General features: G+C 30.7%; 1 protein-coding gene across 4 annotated transcripts in view; it reads right to left on the reverse strand.

The window, feature by feature from the left end:
- LOC113512384 (dachshund homolog 2) overlaps positions 1-23,260 on the reverse strand; it is a 185,213-nt gene that overhangs the window by 66,166 nt on the left and 95,787 nt on the right. For all 4 annotated transcript variants that reach the window (XM_026896263.3, XM_052900122.1, XM_026896257.3 and 1 more), the window contains 2 exons: positions 21,364-21,423; positions 839-909 (listed from right to left, as the gene is read on the reverse strand). In XM_026896263.3, coding sequence (XP_026752064.2) covers positions 839-909; positions 21,364-21,423 — 131 coding nt within the window. The remainder of the gene's footprint in view (positions 1-838; positions 910-21,363; positions 21,424-23,260) is intronic.

Below are 23,260 nucleotides of genomic sequence, written 5' to 3' on the forward strand. Positions count from 1 at the left end.
AATATTCACATTTATTTAGCTATATTCTGAATAAATGTGAATAATGTGTTTTAATTCATAAGGACATTGGCATGGGTAATTAGTATAAAGAGTATCCTATTATATTAATTTGAGATATATCCAATCAATATATGATATTTTATTCTAATCCATCCTGCTTTTTAAGCACGATTAACAAACATTCAACATTTTTACACACTTTTATATCCATGCACATATAACTTATAATATTAGAAGATTCTTAGTTCCTTAGATTATATAGATAGAGGTATCGAGCCTCAAAAACGGGTCATCTTATTGTCAGCCAATTGTCAAATTAGCTGATATGTTTTTATATCAGTATTCTATATATTTGCATATAAAATATATCTTGACGTATTATTTAATAAATAAAATAAGTATTTATGCATTAAAAAGATGCAGAATTTATAAGACAAAATAAATATAAAAGTTAAGAAGGAATCACTCATAACTATTTATCTGGCAAAATTGTATAAAAAAGTTGACCCGTTTTTCTCGAAGTATTTCTATGGAGACACTCTATCTATATAATCTAAGAGTAGTACATAGATAGATCAAATTTATTGAAATTAATAATTCAGGCGGGCAAAAGTATCTAAATATTTTATAGCTAATATTTTAAATGAGAAAAATCAGAAAATGTTTATTCAATTACGCTTAAACGGTTAAACGAATTTAAATGAAAATAGATATACAGATGAATTATAATCTAGATTAGTATAGGTATAATACTTTTTATCTTGATTTGGGGACAAAACTGTGGATTATAAACTAATAAAATAGATATATAAATAATATTGCTGTAAGTAAATATTACCATTATGTGATCCCTCGCGAGCTTTGTCCATTGCCATCACACGTTCCATGTCTCCTCTTTCGTCGCGCAATCTGAAACAAGAACAAATTTAGATTAATCAAAACTAGCAATTATTTAGAAACCATCGATACCTTGTTAACATAAAAAAATAAGAATGCATCAGTCACGCACTACACTACCAAATGAATCTGAACAAAGCTACTGACAAACAGTTTTATCATTTGAAACCATAAAGCATACGTCCCACTGCGTGCTGGCGCTACCACAAAGGCAGAAGTATAATATTGTGGAACCCCGCTGGGCTTCTTTGTGAACGGATGAAGACGCTGTATGCAATCATTTTGTATGCCGATCTCTCGTTCCGCTACCCTAATTCCGTAACTCCTTTTGATTGTGAATTATTAGACTTTTGATGCTTCCGTTTGTATTCGTTTTTATTAATATTTACTTATTAACTTTTTTCGATCTAATATTGATGGACTTTAACAAGGGATCCGCATTCGTTACACCTTTGACAGTATAACGGTACCATACGATTTGTTATTACTGATTAATGATTGTTTTTAGTGAAATTAAATACGGTGTATTTTTTTAAATTCGATATTTTAAAAGTATTGTTTTATGTTTGATTTAAAAAATAAAAAGTAAAAAAAAATCTTGAATGTCGAAACCAATTTCAAACGAGTTAATGTTACAATTTTTGCACAGTAATGCCTTTTGAGCATTTGAATATAAATGACGTCTGAAAGTGAAATGTAACATACATAATAAGTGGCTGTTTTAAGCCGTCGCGGAACCCTTTTGTGGATTACAGAGTAACGTGGAAATAAATTGTACAAACAGGGAAAAAATTGTAAGTAAATACTTTTAATGGAAGTATAAATAAAACAGCTGCCACTATTGTAGGCTATGGACGTCTAAAACAGTTAATGTATACGCGCTTTGCTGACCAATGTTTTTTTGTCTTGAAGTTACTGAAACATACCATTTCTAAATCTGAAGTGACATCATTATTATTTTAAAATAGAAGTTTTTTATATATCATTGACAATTAATAGACACAGTTATTCACATAATTAAGTATTAAATACAATTTACTAAAGCAATGAATTATGAATACTTTTTGTAATAATAGTTATTGTAATTACACAAAATTATACGTTTGTTTCAATAAATATGTGTATTTTTTTGCTATTCTATACATTCTATAAATAGTGAAGAATATTTCACATTCAATAACTAGATTTTATTTGCATTTAGTTGTAGGGTAAAGAATTACTATTAATAAATTTATTCCTTCCTATTCAACGTATCAATTTATTCTTAATTGTGCATGTAACAAATATGGTAAATAAATATGATATTACAAGACCTGCGATGTACAATCTATATAAGTCAATTTTGTATTGGTACACGTTCTGTTTTACTTTTATTTCTTTTACGATAGAACTGTGCTTACATACATTAAATAGTGTTGAATGTATATATTTTGTCAATATTCCTATTATTACGTGGTATTATAAAGACATTAATAATAGGAATAATTTTCTTCATGATGACAGTAAAATAGATTTTGATAAATATTTATAAGTAACGGTTTTAAATATGCATACTTTAAAAATGTGAAAATTATCATTTCTTCATATTTGCACAAGTAAAATGCATTATTTATTTGTGCTTATGATGTGTTAGAAGCATGAAAACTGTTTCTGTATCTAAGCTACTCTACACTAGAACCCTCGAAATGTAGTCGTTTGGTACTTTACTGACGAGTCACGGAACTCCGTTTGAATTTAATATATTTTTCATTTCCGCCACCATTAATATGTAAATAATTCTTTGTACCTTTAGAAATCTTTTGATCGTGCGAATCCGGGTTCAGCAGTTTAATAGACTTGACAGTCATTTAAATATCATTAATTGCAAAATAAAAAGAGCGAGTCTATTAATTTTCATTTTTTTTAAAAAACAGTTGGTACAATGGTAAACAATTTTATTAAACGACCTATAGTGCAAATATATATATATATATATATATATATATATATATAGCTCCTAAATATAGTGTGTTTGTATGTACTATATATACAATATACCACATCTTATATTTACCCTGCATTCTCTACCTTACCCTATATCGGGATATCTTAAATACGTATTAGTTAGAATAATTTAACCTTCCGACAGAATTCAAACTTGCATTTTTTAGTTATATGGGACAAATGCGTTCCCATTCAAACTTTGAATTATATTGTTATAGCAATAAGCAAGTATAATATAAAGTCATTTCTATACTCGTATATTATATATTCAGCGAAATGTGAATCTGCAACAAAATTTCTGAAAAGATTTTTCAGGATAAAAAATATAATGTAAATAGTTTAATCTTTTATATTTGTTTACAATTTACTAAGAAATTAATAATGAATTTCAATAAATAACGTAATAAAGCATTTCATTTCTGTAATTATTTTTATTAAAACTTCCAATAGATATAAACATGTTACAATATACACATAAGACTGTTTATTTTTTGTTAATAATCACATTAACAAGTCACATCCTTAAGAATTCAAAAGTAATGATCGAATCACCAACACCCGATCGGACAAAAGATAACAGCAAATCAATGAAATAATAAATTATCACCACTTCCTCTGTTCTCTTTTATCTCGAAAAGTGTTGCTGTGATTGATGATACTTCAAAACTCTTAACTACAGAAAAAGTAATTCACGATCATTTATCGATATTGATATAATATATTAATTGGTTCAAAAATAATTATTAGAATGATACCAATATAAAATTGTAGATTTAAAAAACGTGGATTATTTTAGGTACTTATTTTTTTAACTATTTTTTATTTTGCTTGTTGTAAAAATTTTTCACTTGAACGATTTTGTGTGTTAAATTTTAACATTTTATACCAAATATGTTTATGAAACATTTTGTCTAACATCAGTGTGTTTTATGCATTAAAAAATAAAACCTGTAAGATTACTAGACAATATTAATTATTACGATTGGAGTCATTATTTTTTTGTGGAGCAAAACCGACATGTTTTCTTTACGAAATATTTTGACAGTTTAAATATTTTTTTGTTATTCGTGTGCAAATATGATCGCTTTCAAGTTTTGTTTATTTTTTTACTAACTTTATGAGAATTTATAAATAAAAAAAAACCAATAATATGAAAACGATAAATAAATGTGTTTAAATTTAATAACGCCCCAAAAACCTGTCAACATCAACCAACACAGATTAAAGTCAAAAGCGAAATAACATTATTCATTCACTTGTCAAAAAGAAAATTGACGACGAATCTCTACAGAGAGCCGAGTGGAAAAATAAAAACAAAATTTGAAGGATGACTTGCAAATTTGTAATTTAATATCAAAGAAAATAAAATTAAACAAGCTCTACTATAAAAATATAGACGGACCTAATCTATTTCGTCATATACTAGTGAAGAAGATAAACGTGGAAAATATTATTGACTGATCAACATACAACCGAACATGAAACTTTTCACAGGGGTTCCTTGAGATTATGATTACAGGGGTTCAATAAGTACTAAGGGTAATCTCTTAAACACCCATTAGATCGGAAACCTACAGAATCAACCGTGTAAAAGAGCATGCTAGTTCACTTATAATTATGGTTACATATTGTGTTACCAAAATTCAAGAGATTAATTTTCATATAGGTAATCAGTAATGTTCGTGACATTACTGATTGCCTATATGAAAATTGACAGCTACGACATAGCATTAACGTCTACTCAATGGAAGTTAACGCTGATCATTGCCATTACAGAGTGGCCACTGGCCTAAACAGATATTCCGGGGCCACGAGCGCGGACAATGCGTTCCAATCTACCACCAAAGCCAATGTACGCTGATTAGTTAATACCGAACCGTTCACATAACCTAATGCCACGGCGGCGAACGTTCCGAACCGTTCTTGTATGCATAATCTGATTACCGTAAGTATTAAACAAAGCTCACGGTAATAGTATCGTCAATTTACATATCCGTGGCGTCCTAACACTGCAGTGTCGATTCCAGCATCTAAATTTACAATCTACAAAACGTACTCGATACAAAACTAATTCCCCGATTTGCATTCAAGAATCGATTAAGAAAATCAAATCCTGTCGGAGCGTCACTGCGTAAAACATTTGCTTGACACCCAAATCAAAAATCGTTTTAGCTCACCCTCGAGAGGGAGTCGGGGAAGCGTCGACGCCTCAACATTTATTATTTCAGACATATCACTCACATGCAAAACAAACTCCGTCCGATCCATCAAAAAGTTTCCTCTCTACTTCATCCCCCGCGCTCCTGCGCGACACAAATCGAGTGTGTAAGTATCGTGGTTTGAGGAAAGAGGGTCGTGTGACTATGGTTTCACTAAGAATTTGAATTTAATCAGCTACTATTTGTTTCCGGGAATGTAACGCTGGTTATTAATTACTAGAATGTACAGTGATTTATTTTTCATTGTTCATTATAAAAATAAGAAATAGTGATTTTCAAGATTGACCTAATATTTAGAAGACTAATTTATTTCAACAACTATCACTACAATGCTTACCTATGGATACACTGTATGGATTTTTTACTATCTGCCGCCGCTTCGATCAAGTGATTAGATTGGTGATATTTGTTGACCGGAATATAAGTAGGCAGCGTAACGTAACGTATTGTCTTTCTCCAAATGAAATACTATCTATATCTATGTAAAATTTCATGACAATTAGTTAATCTGTTAAAACAATACGACGTAACAAATTAAAATTTGATACTTAGTAGCAATAGAATTAGAGAGTTTATTACATAATAATATTTACTAGAAATTATGTATTATCAATGTTAAAAATATAAATAAATAAGTTCACTCAACCAAAAGAAATGAACACTACAACCCCCCAAAACAGTCAACAATGCCTCGAAGAAAATCGAGCGAAAAAAGGCTAAAAACACCTTAGGGGTTTACTAATCGAATAAAAAATATCAGCGACCGATGCCAATGTGTAGGGGAGAAATGGAATAAATTATGAAGAAAATACAAGTAGCGAAGGGGCGGTTGTTATGAGTAAAAAGTTCCAAACATATGCAGATAACGTGATGTTTTGCCTTTGAAATGATCTCAAGGCAATATTACCATGAAATATCTCTTTGAAACATTCCTGGGTTCATATAAAGGTTGTCTCTAAAATTTGTAATATTATTATATAGAATTAAATAGACAAACTTAATAATTGTATTTTAATTTTTAATTTCTAAACAAAACAAAAAAAATATAATAAGAGTATAATTACAAGTCCAATAAACAATAATATAAAAGTATAAGGATTTTTCTAAAAATAGCAAAAAACCTGATACAAAATACCGTTTTCTAGTTATAATATTTAAATATATTTCGCATATACTTTGCGAATCCATATTTCCTCTAAGTAAACTAGAGAGGCTATTTAAATCCTGCTAAATCTGAATTTGGTGCTTAGATAAAAGTTATGTTGAAAATTTTTAGAAAATGCATAAATATATGTGGTGGTAACTATTATCAATAAGGTGATATATGTGATACGTTACATTATATAAAATAATTTATTAATAATTATGTAATTAATAAACAAAAACATTGAAATTATCTAGTAGGTACTATACTAAAAAACGAAAACATTAGAAACGAATATTTCATAATATTAAACTAGTATTAAAGCAAGTTATTTGCGCCAATAATAATGAAATTGAGCAAATTGTAGAACAAAATACTTAAGGCAGTAAAAGGGATAAAGTAGCATGGTAAAATAATAGGAAAGAAGTAACATGATGACTTGTCGTTGCGGGCGGCGCCCTGGTTCCACGGCACCCTCCGTATAAACGTCACGATGTCATTTGTAAAAATTGCGGCCTTCTAAATGCAGACAATTTTGGAACAGGAAACCAATGGACTGCCATCGTTTTATAATTTTTCACTGTATAAGCCCGAGTTAAAACTGTTATAGATAAAAGCTTGTTTTTGAAAAGTATTAATTATATTAAAATGAATGTATGAGAAACACCACAATTGTAACAGCCGACAATTGACATATGAATTAGGATAAAAGTGGTGTGCTAAATAAATGCTTACCTATAGGTATTTATTTACAACAATGTTTTTTAGTCAAGTAAATTAATAAAAAATAAAGAGAGAGACTATTGAATTTGTTTGGTTGTAATTAGAAGAAAGAAATTTATGGAAGTAATAATAAATATGTGTGATTTTATTTTTAATGATTTACAACGAAATATAAAATATTGCGCATATATTTTTTTTTATAAATGTAGTAGGTATATTTAATTTTTTTGTAGTATTTTTGATTTGCTAAAACACTCCACAAATTCTCTGTTCGATAGCGGAAATGTCTAACCAAAATAACCAAATTCGAGGGCGACAAAAAGAAATGGGCAGACAGTGGGACCTCCGCGGGGGAAACCGTAGACAGTTATTTAAATTTGAATAATATAATATGAAAAAAATTACATCACTTAATACCGTAATAAAAGTGTACTAAGCGACTAGGGCATTACGCTTCCCAATGCAAAGGGACATGCAAATTTCGCTTATGAAACGTGAAATGAAATATAAAATGTGTTTGAAGGAAAATAAAATATGTCTGCGGAAGCTTAGGGGCTCATTACGATATTACAAAAACGTGAGAAGATTTAAGTTGTCTTCGGCGAGGCTTCGAAGATGGACGGTTTCGGTAACGGCACTTTTGGTGTTACGTGGAGTTTATGAATGACAATTAAAAACTTGCCGATTTGCATTTTTTTAATCTTAATATAAGATATTTTTTAAGATGTATAGTTTTTCTTAGTTTCACTTATTTTTATGGAGATAAAGTTTTATATAACCCTTTTGGAAATATATTCTTTCCTATATCGAGCATGAATCAGCAATGCGCAGTTTTTATACTTCGATGTAAAGGATAAGATAGTGTATTCTTTATTACAAAAAGAATAAAAACATAATTCCACAATCAATAAAATAAAATAATAATTAATAAAATTAAAAATACAAAAATAATATATATTAATTAATATTACTTTTTATCCACTTTATATTTTTTTTAACTTCTGAGGATTCGTCTCAAGCGTTACTCAACAATGTACTTATGACAATTTATTCATTATTGTTCAAGATTAAAAAAATAGACTCTTGTTAAAATTAGAATACAGATAACAAATATTCAGAGCTTCAGTCAATGATCATGACCATTACCAACATTCGAATTAGTTTAAAAAAAAAAGTTTATTTTTACTTGGGCTAAACATGCTGAAGCACAGATAAAGTATTTTAATTAAAGGCAGATTTTCTATTTCTATACAATCATAATTCTCATGACAACTATGCATGAAACATTGATTTAAAACAATATAGGTACATATAACAACGAAACATCCTATTTGTTGAAAACAGATTACAGTGGCGTAACGAGATTCCGATCGACTTGGAGCGATGTTATTAGGATTTAAGCGACAGCGCGTCGCTGTCTCCCGCCCAATGTTGGATAATTATGCAAAATTGCTACTACGATTCGTAGTCCCCGACTTTTTAGGGCATTACCATTATCTGTAATGGCAATGCGTTTTGATAATGCTGAATTTCATTGCAAGATTATTAGGGAAAATGCGATCTGAATTGCCTATTATGTTACTCTGTTTTTTGTCGTTTTCAATTTCGCTCCGTCCAGTATAATCATAATACACATTTTTATTTTATATTTATAAATGTAACCTGAGACCAACAATTCAATGGCCAGCTATTGCATAAATATGGCTTCAATGCATGCATATGGAGTAACCGCAGAAAATCGCATTCATCGTCACATTTCAAATTCAATTCCTTGGATATAATGCATCGCGACAAACCCTTCCTGATCTTCCAGCGGCTTGATAGCTGACTCGTTGAACCAAACGAGTTTTGTCGAATAGACTATAGGCATTCTTCAACGTTTGAAGCGGCTGAGTGATCACGCAGCGTCATGATAATGATTGCGATCGAAATGATCGCTCGTGTTGACCGCAACATGTTACCAACGAGACGATAATGGTTTATCGATATATGCACGCCTTTATTTTTGTGATAATATAGAATTTTATAAATCCGACATGATTATATAACACATACCTATTCCATAACAATTTCCACTGTTGGAATAGATATCAGTCAATAATATTACTAATCGTACTTGTTTATTAGGTTTATATACATAGTAAAGCAATAAAACTCGAATAGGTTTTATTTCGAGTTTCGATTTTTTCTTGCAATAGTATAAATGTAACTGCTTTAAAAAATAAGATTTCTTGTATGTTGTCCAACTTCCGATAGGAATGGAACTTGGAAAAGTGTAAGTGTAATGTTTTTTTTTTTGGTTGCCTTTTACGATATTTTAGGAATAAAAAGCTATAATGCATGCTGCATGGATAATTAAATCGCGTTCATTAATATATATAGGTAAGAGGACAATACTCAAATGTCTCGAGATTATAAACGCCTGTCTCTTTACAGATTATTATCTACCAGACAAACGCAGTATCTGTGTCGATTTATCTCAAATCAGAGTCGAGCCGTGTCAATCGATCATAGTTTTCTACACTCTATTGATAAAGTTTTAACTTCTAACAGATAAACTATTGAATGGGTTAACTTTTAAATAGTCATTTCAAAATAAAAAGATTTTATAAATAGTAATAATAATAATTATTAGATCTTTCATATAAAAATTAAGATTGTGTTTCACAAAAAAAACTGACTTCAACTGCGAGAAAACTAATTTTGATTTAAAAACTAAATTACTGAACCGATTTTAATAAAATTTATATGTAACTAATCTGTAAATACGAGTATATGTTTTCAGATAAAAATAAAGATTTTCCAAATCGGTTTACAACTCACGGAGTTATGGAGGTAACAAACATAAAAGAAAGAGAAAAACACTTAAAAATGGTTGAAAAGAGAAGATTTAGAAGAACGAAAAAAGCGATCTTATCGCTAAAAGTATTCTCTTAGCTTAGACTACATCAATAGTGGAGTGTCGGACATACTAATGAACGTATCAGAAAGAACTGTATCAAAGCTCTTTCCTGATAATCTTATAATGGATAGTATAACCTCTTATGATAGTCTGTATTGACACAAATGTATAATTGTAAAAATAACTATTGTTGAAAAAAAAACAACAGCTGAATTTCTTGTTCGTTCTTTACAGCTGAAATTGCATTCCGAATGGGCGGTAGAATCATAAAAAAAAATATTATTCACAAATGCTTATTATTAAATTTACTTGAGTAAAACATATTACTACTAATAATATGATTTTTAAAGATAATACTTATAGTTTGACTATGTATTAATAATCAAGCAGGATACACTACATAAAATAAAGGAATATACTGAGTGGTACTATTTCAAATATTGGACTAATTTATAAGATGCTAACTTCCAACAGAGATTACCAATTCGCCTGTTACGCGATACTTATTATGCGGTTCATAACTAAAGAAGCTTTCAGGACGAAGCTGAAACAATTGTCATCAACTTCAAAAATAGTAAGTTCATACAATACCGTTATACATACATATATGCCGTTGACCATACTCAGTTTGTCGCAATTAAAATCATTGTTTTTGTTTGCGAAGTAATATTTAAAAATTCCACAATAAAATAATCATAATTAATATTTACTTAAAATTATATAATTAAAATATTAAGAGAAACGAAAAAAAAACAAAAGAAACAAAGAAGAAAAAGTAAAGACTATGACAGAATTATAAAACAAAAGAAGGTAAAAAAATCAGTAGAAAAATATTTGTAATAGGCGTATTATGATGGCCAATAATATGCCACAGTATATATCATATAATTTATTATTATTGAATTGTGACAACAACAAAATAAAAATCTAATTGGTCTAGATAAAATATTAATTGGCTACTCGACCGATTCATAATTACATTTCTGCTAATTAGCGCATACGGAAAACGCTGCCGTTGTATGTACTGATTAGAATAGATAACATCTGAATAGATTCTGATAACATCATACTTTCGTTTATTGAAACCGAAGGTTTTTAAATGTGGGTGTTATATGTAGTGTTACTTTTAGGTATCATTGTATGTTGTTTTTTAATTGCCATTGAAAATATAAAGCAATTTAATATTTATTTTTTTATACAACTTAGAATGGCAAACAAGCTGACGGTCCACCTGATGGAAAGTGGTAACCGTCGCCTATAAACATGAGCAGTATCATGGACATAACAGAGTATACTGTTTCGCCCATGATACCCCTCATGCGTTGCCATTCCTGAGGACTCAGATGTTATTCCTTTGTACCCAGTTAATTCACGCCATATCCCCTTCAAACCGAAACACAGCCATGCAAACACAGCTGCTTCACGGTTAAAACACGAATGGGACAGAGGTACCCAAACAATCGAATTTTGTACAAATTCTCCCTCTGGTAAATATACAAAATAGTTTTTCATAATCAGTGACAGTTTAATTAGATATACGGTAACCATGAAGTTATCATGTTAATTAAATTTGATATGTGTAAATGTCCGTTAAAAACATTATCGTCGTCAACGAATCTGGTTCCTTTAAATAGCCTATGGAATGTTTGTAATTCGTAATATTTTATAATACAAATATAACCAGGAAACATTGACCACCACAAATGTTAATAAATTATTTATGAGACAAAGGAAATACTATAAATAAAATATACTTTAAATTATTATTAGACTCGGCAACTGATATGTTCGCATAATTAGACTAAGAATAGCAATTATAATTGTATTTTCCTTAGGCTCAATTTTAAATACGTAAATGATTACATATTTTAACAAGATTGAATTAATCTGATAATAAATAGACACAAGCAAGCTGTTTACTGGCGTACATACGTCATATTATATCGAAACAGGGAGTTTGGCAGAAAGTAAACAGAAAATATAATTTAGAAGCAATTTGCCGCGGATATGTCCGCAATCAAATTGTCTCGTTAATACCACGGTGCTATCAAAACATTTGATTTGTGGCCGCGTAGGGTTGAGCGGTTATTTAGCCGGCCGATGGTTCACTACGTTTGATGACCCTTGTATGTATTCTATTGCACACAATTCATACCAGATGTTGTAATATAAATTGAATTGTTTATCTATATTAAATGAGATGATATTACTTATATACAATATATAGTTCTATTTTTTGTTATGGCTCTTTATGGAGACATAAGTACTTTCCTAATTTCTGACAGTCTTTCATCGAAATAACACAAACGTGGTCAATATGCATATGCATTTCTTAAAAACATACTCGGGCACATATTTAATTATTTCTAGTTTTGTGCAAGCAGATATATCTATATCAAACTATCTTACCTCTATCTTGGAAATCAGTCTGATTTCTAACTTTATCTTCTGGGATGCCAGTAAAATAACAAGGTAACATCTTAGTCCTCAGGAATGGTAATGCATGAGGAGTATCATAGGTGTCAAAGTGTTATTGTACAGTCAATATGCTGTTCATGTTTATAGGGGACACTGTAGGCTTAGTTGACATTTTAAATTATAAAAAATATGAAAAATAGGCTTTATTTTTCTTTTGAATACCTTCTCAATGAATATTAAAAAAGAATTGCAATAAAAGGAAATTATATTCATCTAATGTTTGCAATGAAATAACACGGTTTTTGTCGATTTATGCGCACTCACACTAAACTCGCACTCGACGCAAAGTCAGCAAGTAAACAGTAAAATACTTTTTATTCGCGTTGTATAATTCCCCCGGGAGTGGGATTTGCATAACAAAACGGGAAAAGGTCAGGAAGCGAACGGAATGGCAAGTGTCCAGTTTGAAGCCTAGTCAGCATTGCTTCGTGACACGAAATGCGTTCAGTTGAGCTAGTACACTTGACAGCATTGAGGCTTTAAATACACCTACTGGCACAATGAAAACGATCTAATTAATAGTTATAACAAAATGTCGGCGCATATCGAATTATTAGATACAGATTAAATAAATGTGAACTTTCATTAGTGTTACGTGACAAAATAGTGTATTATATCGCAGATAGAGTCATCACGAAATAAGTTACTTCCCATAATGTAATAAGAACTAATTTGATTTGAATTTGTTGTAGGAATCTGCTTGCAAATTTAATTTTTATAGCTATAGTAGTTTCGGCTCTGCGATCAACTTTTTATTTTTAATTGGTACACAATTTATTACACTAAATTAGAATGCAAAGGATCTTACTGAACGATTTTGACGTTTAAATATATTGTTTGGACTTGTATAATAAAATAAAATGTTCACATGATATATTTTTTATTTATTATTGGTGGAAGCAAATAACGAAAAACAAAATAGTATTTTTTTTCATATTTTTTTTATATTATAAAACTAAGTCAGCAAATTAATAGGCAAGTATTGTAAACGCAGCACGGGATGTTCAAACTCAGGCGCTATGGGATGCATATTCATGGTTTCCCTGCGCTACATGCAAATTGTGATTTACACACTGTAATGAATTCTTTTGATCTGTGGATTCACATATTTGATTTACCCCATCGATGTTGGAAATTAACTTGACACGTTGGTTTCATATTCATAGTTTTTATCGCAGGCCAATTTTATTTAATGTATTAATGAAACATACAAAAAGCCAATATAAGTAATGATAATAAAAAAATCACGAAAAAAAAAAAGAAAAGTATCGAAGTAAAATGCTTGTACAGATAATATTCGAGGAGTATGGCGAGGCGAAGTCGAGTAATTAGTAAGTAGTTTTTTTATAATATACAAACAAACGGTAAATGAAGGTGCGGCTTATCTGACGGCAAGTGACTATCGTTGTGTAGGCACATGTTATATTTTATCTGAGAAATTTTTAAGACTTAAAGTGACTTTTAGGGAGGAATATGCTCTTTTCTTGAAGGTTTCAGTTTATTCGGAAAAACTGCTGTTTGTAGTGGGCTTTTCCCGTAGAGATTTTTAATTATTATTTAAATAAATATAAAAAATACTGTTTAAACATATTAGACGCCATTATGATTTAATTAATAAATGAACAATCAATATAGGTATATATATCAAGTAATACCAAATACTAAAAAAGAAATTCTAAAACTTATATAATATAATTACTTTAGCAATTCAACTGTTCGAAAGAAATGCAGAAATGACAAGACGATGACAAATGAGCGCCGCTCGTATCCAACACAGTCGGGTGGCGGACCTCATCAAATTATTCCTCACTTAAAAAATCTCCGTAAACAAAAACGGACCAAGGGAAAAAATAGGTATTGGCAACATTGATTGATGTGTACTAATAGGGCGCGAAGGAATGGGGCCACCGCATAATTAAAGGAAAAGTGACATCTTCTGTCAATGGCAGTGTAGAAATAGAATGGTCACGCCTTTTGGTGAGGAAGTGATTAGTGTTGCAAACTTATTAAAAATTATTGAGTGAAGGCGACTAATTGATCGGTCGATCTGTCACCTCGACGCACTCCGTCAGCTACTTTAAAATTTTCCAATTTATCTCTATTTTCATGTAATTCCCTTATTGAAATTAGGTCGTTAAAGCTTTTAAGAATAAAGAAACACCGTATTTATTGTAATCACAATTCAAACGATAAGTTTATATTTAAGGCCAATAGTTTTGGCCGGTCACAAAACGTTAACCTACCTTACAATACTCTTAAAGGCCGGCAGCAAATTGACAACTAATTTATTTATTTATTTGTTATTGACATGTATAGGTATATAAACGAAAATAAAAATAATATTATGTAGTAATATATTTGTTATAATGTAGCTTTCTTTTTTCATGTAAATATGAAGAAAATAGAATGAATAAATAATAATATAATAATAATGTTATTTCAAAATAAGAGATAATAAGGAGTTGTTACAATGTTCTTATGAAGAGTAAGTACATGGGTGTAGCAAAATTATCTTGATAAGTAGTTAATATACATGCATTAATGTCAATTTTGATGTCAGATTATATTTAATTATTTTAGATATAATTATTAGTTTTTAAATATATTTGTCATTCAATAATTTTAATTTACATTAAATAAATAATCAACAATTTAAAATATTATATAAAAATTAATTGAAGTCAGTCTGGTTATTTCCCTTCATGTGGCAAGTATTCAGTAAGCACTTTCGAGTCACACTTGACGAAGAGACTTGAAGTCCTATAATTTACCTACTACATTCATACTATTTTTGATCAGAGTTTTTATTACAATACACGATAATTATTTAAATAAAAAAAAACAAAACTTAAACTCAGCAAATCACTAAAAATCTCGATGGAAGGGTGGCTTCTTTTTTTACAGTCTTTGAGAATGACACCTGAATGAAGGATGTAATAATGAATGTTCCGACTCAACCGCGTCACTACTCCACCTCGGCTTGCCACCACGCCACCGCACTCAGCACGCGCTGCCGCATACAATGCCGTTTGCAATTAACATAACCAGCTGTTTGGAGCCGACTTTAAAAAAGAGGGACTTTTGTATGTTTATTACTTTGCTGATTCTGAACTAATTTTTAAGATTTTTTACTCATATTACGAATTGGTATCACTATAATTTTTTTGATGGTAATGCTTCATTTTGGTCGAAAATTTTTAATTTATATCTGGTAATCTATTATCTAAAATTGGCAATAACTATAAATTGTTTATACATTTCAAATAAGTACGCGACACTGTTTATATAATATAAATAGATAGGTACATTAGATAATAAATAGCAGATACTTTGCTGTTTATTTATGTATAAAAAGAGCATATATTTAAAAAAAAACATATTGTATTAACATAATTATATATACATATAATATTTACGTCATCAAGTCACTCAACACCTAACAATCGAGGGTGGTGACTGTGTGAAATTTTCCTCTGAAAACTTCCCTTATATCATTAGTAATGCAAAATAATGGGATACAGACACCTCGTGCCGTTTGCCAGCTAATGATTAATGTTGTTCGCCATTAATTCTTATTTTTGATGAGAAATTTGACTTGTGCTGTCAGATGCCGGATCTAGATTAATACGGGCTGACTGTGCAACTTGTGTATGATAACGTGACGTGTGCTGCGTTATTTTTATATCATTTGCTTTTATAATAGTAATGATTTAAGTATTTTGTACCTAACATTCATTTTTGTAATATGTTTAATAAAAAATAAATTAATAAAATTAATAATGAAACTTTGTTTCTATGTTTCCACAAAAGCCTAAAAACCAATTACAAGAATATGATATACAAAATAAGACAATGTTGTACAATTGTCATCAAAGTTTCTATTGCTTGCCCGAGTGTCTTTTATAGATATTTTATAACATATCCAATTAAAATTATGAATTGTTGTATTGCTGAGATATATAAGACTAGCGGCCTGTCCCGGCGTCGTACGGGTGGACATTTTTAACATTTAACTTCACTGCTCTGCTCCTATTGATTGTAGCGTGATGAAAAGTATATTATAATCTGCCCAGGAGTATGAAAAATAATTGTACCAAGTTTCGTTAAAATCCCTCGAGTAGTTTTTGTTTCTATAACGAACATACAGACAGACAGACAAAAATTTTATTGATTGCATTTTTGACATCACTATCGATCACTAATCACCTCCTAATAGTTATTTTGGAAATATATTTCATGTACAGAATTGACCTCTCTACAGATTTATTATAAGTATAGATAATATGTTTTTTATTCTAATTCATGTAAAAAACGTTGGAAGATATATAAAATAAATGGAAATAATATTATTTTATTCTGTATAATTATACCTAAGACATGTAGTTATTAACTTCTCTTTGAGTGTCTATATATGTTTATTTAATAAATATAATCTCTACTTCCTAAAAGAATAAATTGCAAAATTGCATGTTTATTTGTTCCATTAAAACTCCCGGGTCGTAGTTTTTGCATTAATTCTTACATAGTCTATATCTAAGAGATCTCTAAAATTACAGTAATTTTACAATTCAACACGAACAGTACAAATAAGCATATTTAGAAAACTTCAAAGCTTCTAATATGCATAGTTCGTTTTAGCGATAGAACTAACAAAATAGTTTTCGTCATAAAATGTCCGCTACAAAGAGCTAGATAAAATTCCTGTACGACCGCATCGGTGACAAACTCGGCTGGCATCCAAAGGGCTGACTGACTGTCACCGTGACTATGCACCCTACGAACAACGCCCTATGCATATTTAGCCTACTGAAAATCAAAACTCGTTATTATTAATGATTGCCCGCCATGACAATCTAAATATCTAACGGAGCCCAAAAGTTACGCACTAATCGCGCAAAATTACTTCCAGCTAATTCTCGAGCTCCGAAATAAATGTACACAGTCACCAGATGCGATCGTCGGAATCATCTTTCAAAATAGGAAGCGAAGAAAAATCACTTAACATTCAAAGCATTCAGCATCTTTATCTTTCGGATACAAGAGTTCATTTTATGACCATTAATTTTGCCTTTTCCTCGGGTGTTTTATCACAACGGCTGCGAGGCTCTGTCGCGCGTCTCATTAATCAAAAGCATTTGTTTACAACGAAGGGAATTTGATTTGATTAAAATAATTCGCAATATCCTTGATAAATATCACCCTCGGTCTCCGTTTGATCTCGCTGAAATTAATGGTGGAGGATTCAATCACGCAAATGCTGCCGCCACGATTCTTGCCGTTTCTCGTTGGATGGTGATGATAAAATAGCAATGTGATGACTATCGTTAATTTCCAATTTTTAAGTAGGTATATAAATCAATACATTATTATTATCATCAAATCTTTACATATATTAGAAATGTCCTGCCCGACAATTTTATTTTATCAAACGTTGATCAGACATTTCTCTATATCACACAGATTTGCAGGGTTGCGTAGTAATAATATAAATAATTAATAATTTACTATACTGTTAATAAGATCTGTTTAACTGTTGTCAACCTTTTTTGCGTTGCGTCATCCATTGCGTCAATCAATTCACCTGAAAACCATTGTGTTTCTCCAATTTTTCTAATGACTTTAAATATTAATAATTTACTCACTACACATTTTTATTAACCTTGATGTCGTTCTTCAAGCAAGAAGAAAACAAATGTAAATAAACTTTTGGAAATGTCTTGAACAGGTCAGATATTTATTATACAAAATTTGTGGAAAAGTACAAGTGTTTTTCTACTATTTTCAATGTTTTAACTATTAGTTAAATTTTGATGCAATGTAATACAACGGTCTATATGTGAACCGTTAAAATGGAAGAGTATTAAGGGCTGGCAAACAATGCTATCTTTCGGTAGCAAGGGGCACAGGATGAATAACGATCGACGTCACACCGATGTGTGCCGGTTCGGCTGACATACAGTGGCGGCGCTAGCGTATGCCGAGCATTGGAGGCCCCAAGTCCGCGGCTTAACCCGCCGCGCGCCGATTAATCGCAGCTAATTCGAACCGAAACGGAATTAAACGGACGAATTCATTGATCCCAACGATTTGTCCAATGTTTATTGATGAACTTTTGAATTTACTGCTGTTATTAGCAAATTTAGCTCATGTTAACCAATATATAATATTCCAGTTTCTATCCCATGGTTCTCATGTTGTAATTTACAAAATTCATTTGTATAGTTTTTTCAAAACAAGTCGAAATGGTTGACAAATTAACACAGTAATTGTGAATACATATACATTATTGTTATTATTAATGTATTGTTTTTTTTTAATGTCTGTTCCCAAATATAGATAACTATTTTTACAGCTAATATACGAGAAATAGATACGATTTTCTGATATTAAGGTAAATAAATTTTCCAAGAATTCAATAATTAAATTCCAATTTCAGTGCTAATGGAACGTAAATGAGAGCTTATAACAAGAGAAAGCAAAACAAACAGTACAAATTATATTAAATCGGAGATAATCCTGTCAATTAATTGGAGTTAGCATTGAGAACCGGTCGGTCGCTGGCGCATGCGTAAATTAAACGAGCCGAGATAATGCGAGAGCAAGGAAGCTTCCACTCAAACGAAGACAATTAATATGATTTAACTTAGTTGTCTGACATATTGATGTTACAATTCCATTTGTATAATCTAAACACATGTTTTAATGTGAAGTTCTTTGTTATAATAGTATAATATGTTAGCAACATGATCCTGAGTGAACGCAGGTATAATGATATGGTCTATAAATACAACCGAAAGAATGTAAAAATATGAGAATTAATAATTTACACGAAAATAAAGAAAAACAAAAAATCTATAGTTGCAAATTATATAAATATTGAAAAAACGAATGGAACAAATTATGGAATTGCTCTAGTTGGAAATTATTCTAATTAGAAATCACAGCTATTTTAAATAAATAATTAAAAATTTTCTTCGATAAAACAAAAACACGACAGGTAGGTACAGTGAAGAGATCGTTTTACAAATATACACAATATTGAAATATAAAATAGAGACGACTCGATAACTAACAAAGTCGGTTAACCAATGTAATATATGTATACTAGTACCAATGCTGCAAATAATTGAGTTCTGAGCTGGGATTTCATTTTATGTTTCCAAAACTATACTACAATAGAGCGCACTCTGTTTTGACCTAACCAACTAAATACGCTAGATTTTTTTTGTCCAAGCATTCATTAAGAAAAGAACGCTGATTTACATGGATGGACCAGTATGTATCTCGATGTTTTATGATTATACGAATAAAATATTGGCTCTTATTCTCTCTCATTCACGTATGGTAAGGTAATTTCTTTAAAAACGGCTCTAATCCCAGTGTAGCGCGGGGCGATCGTCGGCTGACAGTGACACATCGGTACACGGCCCGCTGTCCGACTGTAATTCTACCCCGCACTCGCTCCACCACACCCTCCCCCTCCCACCAAACACGCTACGGCTCACACGCTTTTATTTTCCAATTTACACAATTAATTAGGAGGACTTGGGAAATTGACTACAAGTTACAGTTACACAACCTTATGGAACCTTTTAGATAATTTTAGCTTTTCTGTAGTTAGTTTTATTAAGCAATCTGGAATGCCAAAAAGTTGAGAGGCCATCTTATAAAAAGTTTTAACTGCTATCTATAGACATGAATAGCAACAAAAACTTCACAGGGACGTCCATTGTACTTCTCACGCGGCACCATTCTTGAATGTGTTATGTATTTCGTTGTGTCCCTGAAGTCACTTAGAAAGTTCAAATTCTGAAGTCAAGGATCCGCTAATCGGGATATAAGATTTCGATAAATATTATAAATATTTTAAAATAAGGTGCAGCAACGATGCCGTTTAAACATGAAACAATTTTCTTAAGTATGAAATTAATTATTGCAGTTTCTTTGTAAACCTATTACCAGAATAAAGAGAGCGCACAAAGTAAAAGGGAATATACAGAATAGATGGGAGTGTTATACTCATATAATACAAATAAAACAAATAGATCTATCTATAAATATATCTCAACCAAATTCATAGTCACTTGCTTGACTACTTAATAAACATTTGAGCTCATTAATCAAAGAGATTTGTAAATAAATATTATTGATGGAAGAATAACATAAATATTAACAAATGATGTTGTCCTGCAATATAAAAAACGTAACTGAGTAGCAGAAACCCAAATAACTACCAAATATACAATCTTAACCTCAAACACGTGGTTTCTGAAAAGTTCAGTCTTTTCTTATACATTTCTATAGTACACTTACACTTAACATTGAAAACTATGACACAATAATATACTCGAAGTTATACAAAAAGTGTATATGGTTACATTATTGGCGTATACTGCTGTCCCCGGGGACGTAGTCAATCAAAGCGGTTCGAAACATTCAATCGAAGCACTTGAAAATGAAGTCAAAACCGCGAGTATCGTTCAAAGCGAACCCACCGATCAATCACCATCCATTAAACAAGAAAAGAAAAGCGCTTTCCCCCAACGATTGGCCCTCGAATCGGCCCAATTTACATGAGAGCCGCTTTTTCCTCGCATCGAGATTAGCCCTGAATGAGTTTGATGAATTGTTCGCACCCCGCAAGCCGGCCCTGCGAACGGTCATTTGTTAAAAATACACCCGATCCATGGATCTAATTGTCTCCTCTAATTTCACACTCCCACCATGATATCTGCACTGATTAAATGAACAGTCTTTTTTTTATTGCAGTAGGTGTTTTTAATTAACATTTCGTATATATATACGAGTTGTTAAAGGTGGTACCGTTATAAAAAAGCGAAATGTGGTGATAAAATAATAATGAAATAAATGAAACCCGAAAAAGAAATTCATCCATGACAAACGTAAATCCACACATAATAAGAAAAAAATAGTGTGAGTGGAGATCTGTTTAGCATTCTTATCAGCAATAATTTTCTAATTTGAGTCAAGTGTGGGAGGTAAGTAGATAATCTTACCTTTCCAGATGTTTTACGATGTCCTCGTATGCTGCTCTACAGTTCTCCCATATACCAGATCTGCAGACAAATAAAAGAAAATAAGAAAAACGAAGGACGAAGATACAAGAATACTGAAATTTAAAAAAGCAAAAAAATTCGAAGGTGTAAAAAATGACTTGATGAATCTGTTTCCGATATTTTTAAGGTATAAGTAATTTTTAATAGAAAGTATCTTTTAAGTTCACTAAAAGGACAGAACCATCTACTAATTGTTCTCGAGTGTTTTAAAGAAAAAGTTCTTAAATTAAAAAGGGTTTGAATTTAAAAGGAATAATTATGAGCACTCAATATTAAATGTTCCGTTAGGTTGAACGAGGGGTCGAAGAAATTAATTATGTTTTAAAAACAATCGCTTATATTTGTGCCGTAACAACTCATGCGTGATCGATGAAATTGTTTCTCGATTACTTTAACTCTTTATTTTTATTAATTAAACCTTTCTTCAATATCCTATTGTACTTTTGTAGCGAGTAATATTATAACCCTGAAAGTTGGTAAAGATGTTTTGATTTGTTTTGATGTCAATCATGTGGAATGAATTTTCATGATATTTACTATTTTAGTATCTATATAGGTAAATCTTATTTCTAGATTAAAACGTAGATTACCTTTTATCCTAATTAACGTGAGCTAAGTCACGGGTTACAAGAATTACAATTAGTTAGTATTACTTAATAACTGTAATAAAAATTTCGTTTACATTGTCCGAGTATAATAAAAGTGACCTATGTTCTTTTTCATGTCAAATATTATGCGCACGCCAAATTTAATGACTGTTGGTTAATACTGAACAACATATAAACAAACAAACAAATTGAGTTTTATATTTATTATACAACTTGGAATGGCAATGGTAAATGGCAAACATCACCTATATAATTATAAGAACAGTAACAAGGGCTTTATGGAATTCACTGCAGCGCTTATGCATTGTTATTCTTAAGGAGTAAAGGATTATGTTTCATGTTCAGTAATTTAACCATTATCCCTACAGATCAAAGTTAAACACCACATATTACTATTTAGAAAATTTGTAAGAATAAATTTCAAATAAATAACACTTGGCTAAACCTTCTATCTACAAATTATAAGATAAAATGTAACTATTGTGAATTTTATTTGAAATCGAACTTTTATAAGGGAAAATATATCGTCATTTATATTAATATTCTTACTTTAATATCGATAAGACTACTTTCAAATTTTCATAAATAAATATAGATATATATATAGATAAAAGGCTAAACATTTGAAGCTGTGTATAAGAAAATAATGCAGCAATTATGACAGTTTTTTGTTTACTGTCGGTGTTCCATTTAGATGTATATAATCTAGATAAAGGCGTTTTCATAATGGGGTTAATACTTATCGCTGAACAAATTTTACGGGGTGCAAACTAGTTTTCTATTAATAGAATAGGTCACGTAATAACAAGTCGTAAAATGCAACGAAGCTCGCACAAATTATTCTAATTATTTAATTGTTGGCCAGTCAATATAATGAACGATGCGTTGTTGATAGTATAAAATCGATTATCAAAGAAATATATAGGGTGTTTATATAGCACCTGTTCAGTATTACAGTGGCAGTAAGACAGTGGGGTAAGTGAATTGTGGGTCTTCCAACGGAAATTACGGCATTCTCTGTTTATATTTTTCTAACTGGATTAACTGGCGACTTGGACATTTAACCTGTATCACTTGACCTGCTTTAGAGGTTTCTTTTCGTGAACTTATTTATGTTAAGACCGTTTAAATATTTATTTACTGCAAACATATAATAAAAAGAAGCCTATGTCCTGCTTCATACCAAACAAGTATGTATAATTTCATGACAAATGGTTGTGCCGTCAAAA

Source organism: Galleria mellonella, unplaced genomic scaffold (assembly GCF_026898425.1).
Source record: "Galleria mellonella isolate WM207_F2 unplaced genomic scaffold, CSIRO_AGI_GalMel_v1 utg64, whole genome shotgun sequence".
Taxonomy (NCBI): domain Eukaryota; kingdom Metazoa; phylum Arthropoda; class Insecta; order Lepidoptera; family Pyralidae; genus Galleria; species Galleria mellonella.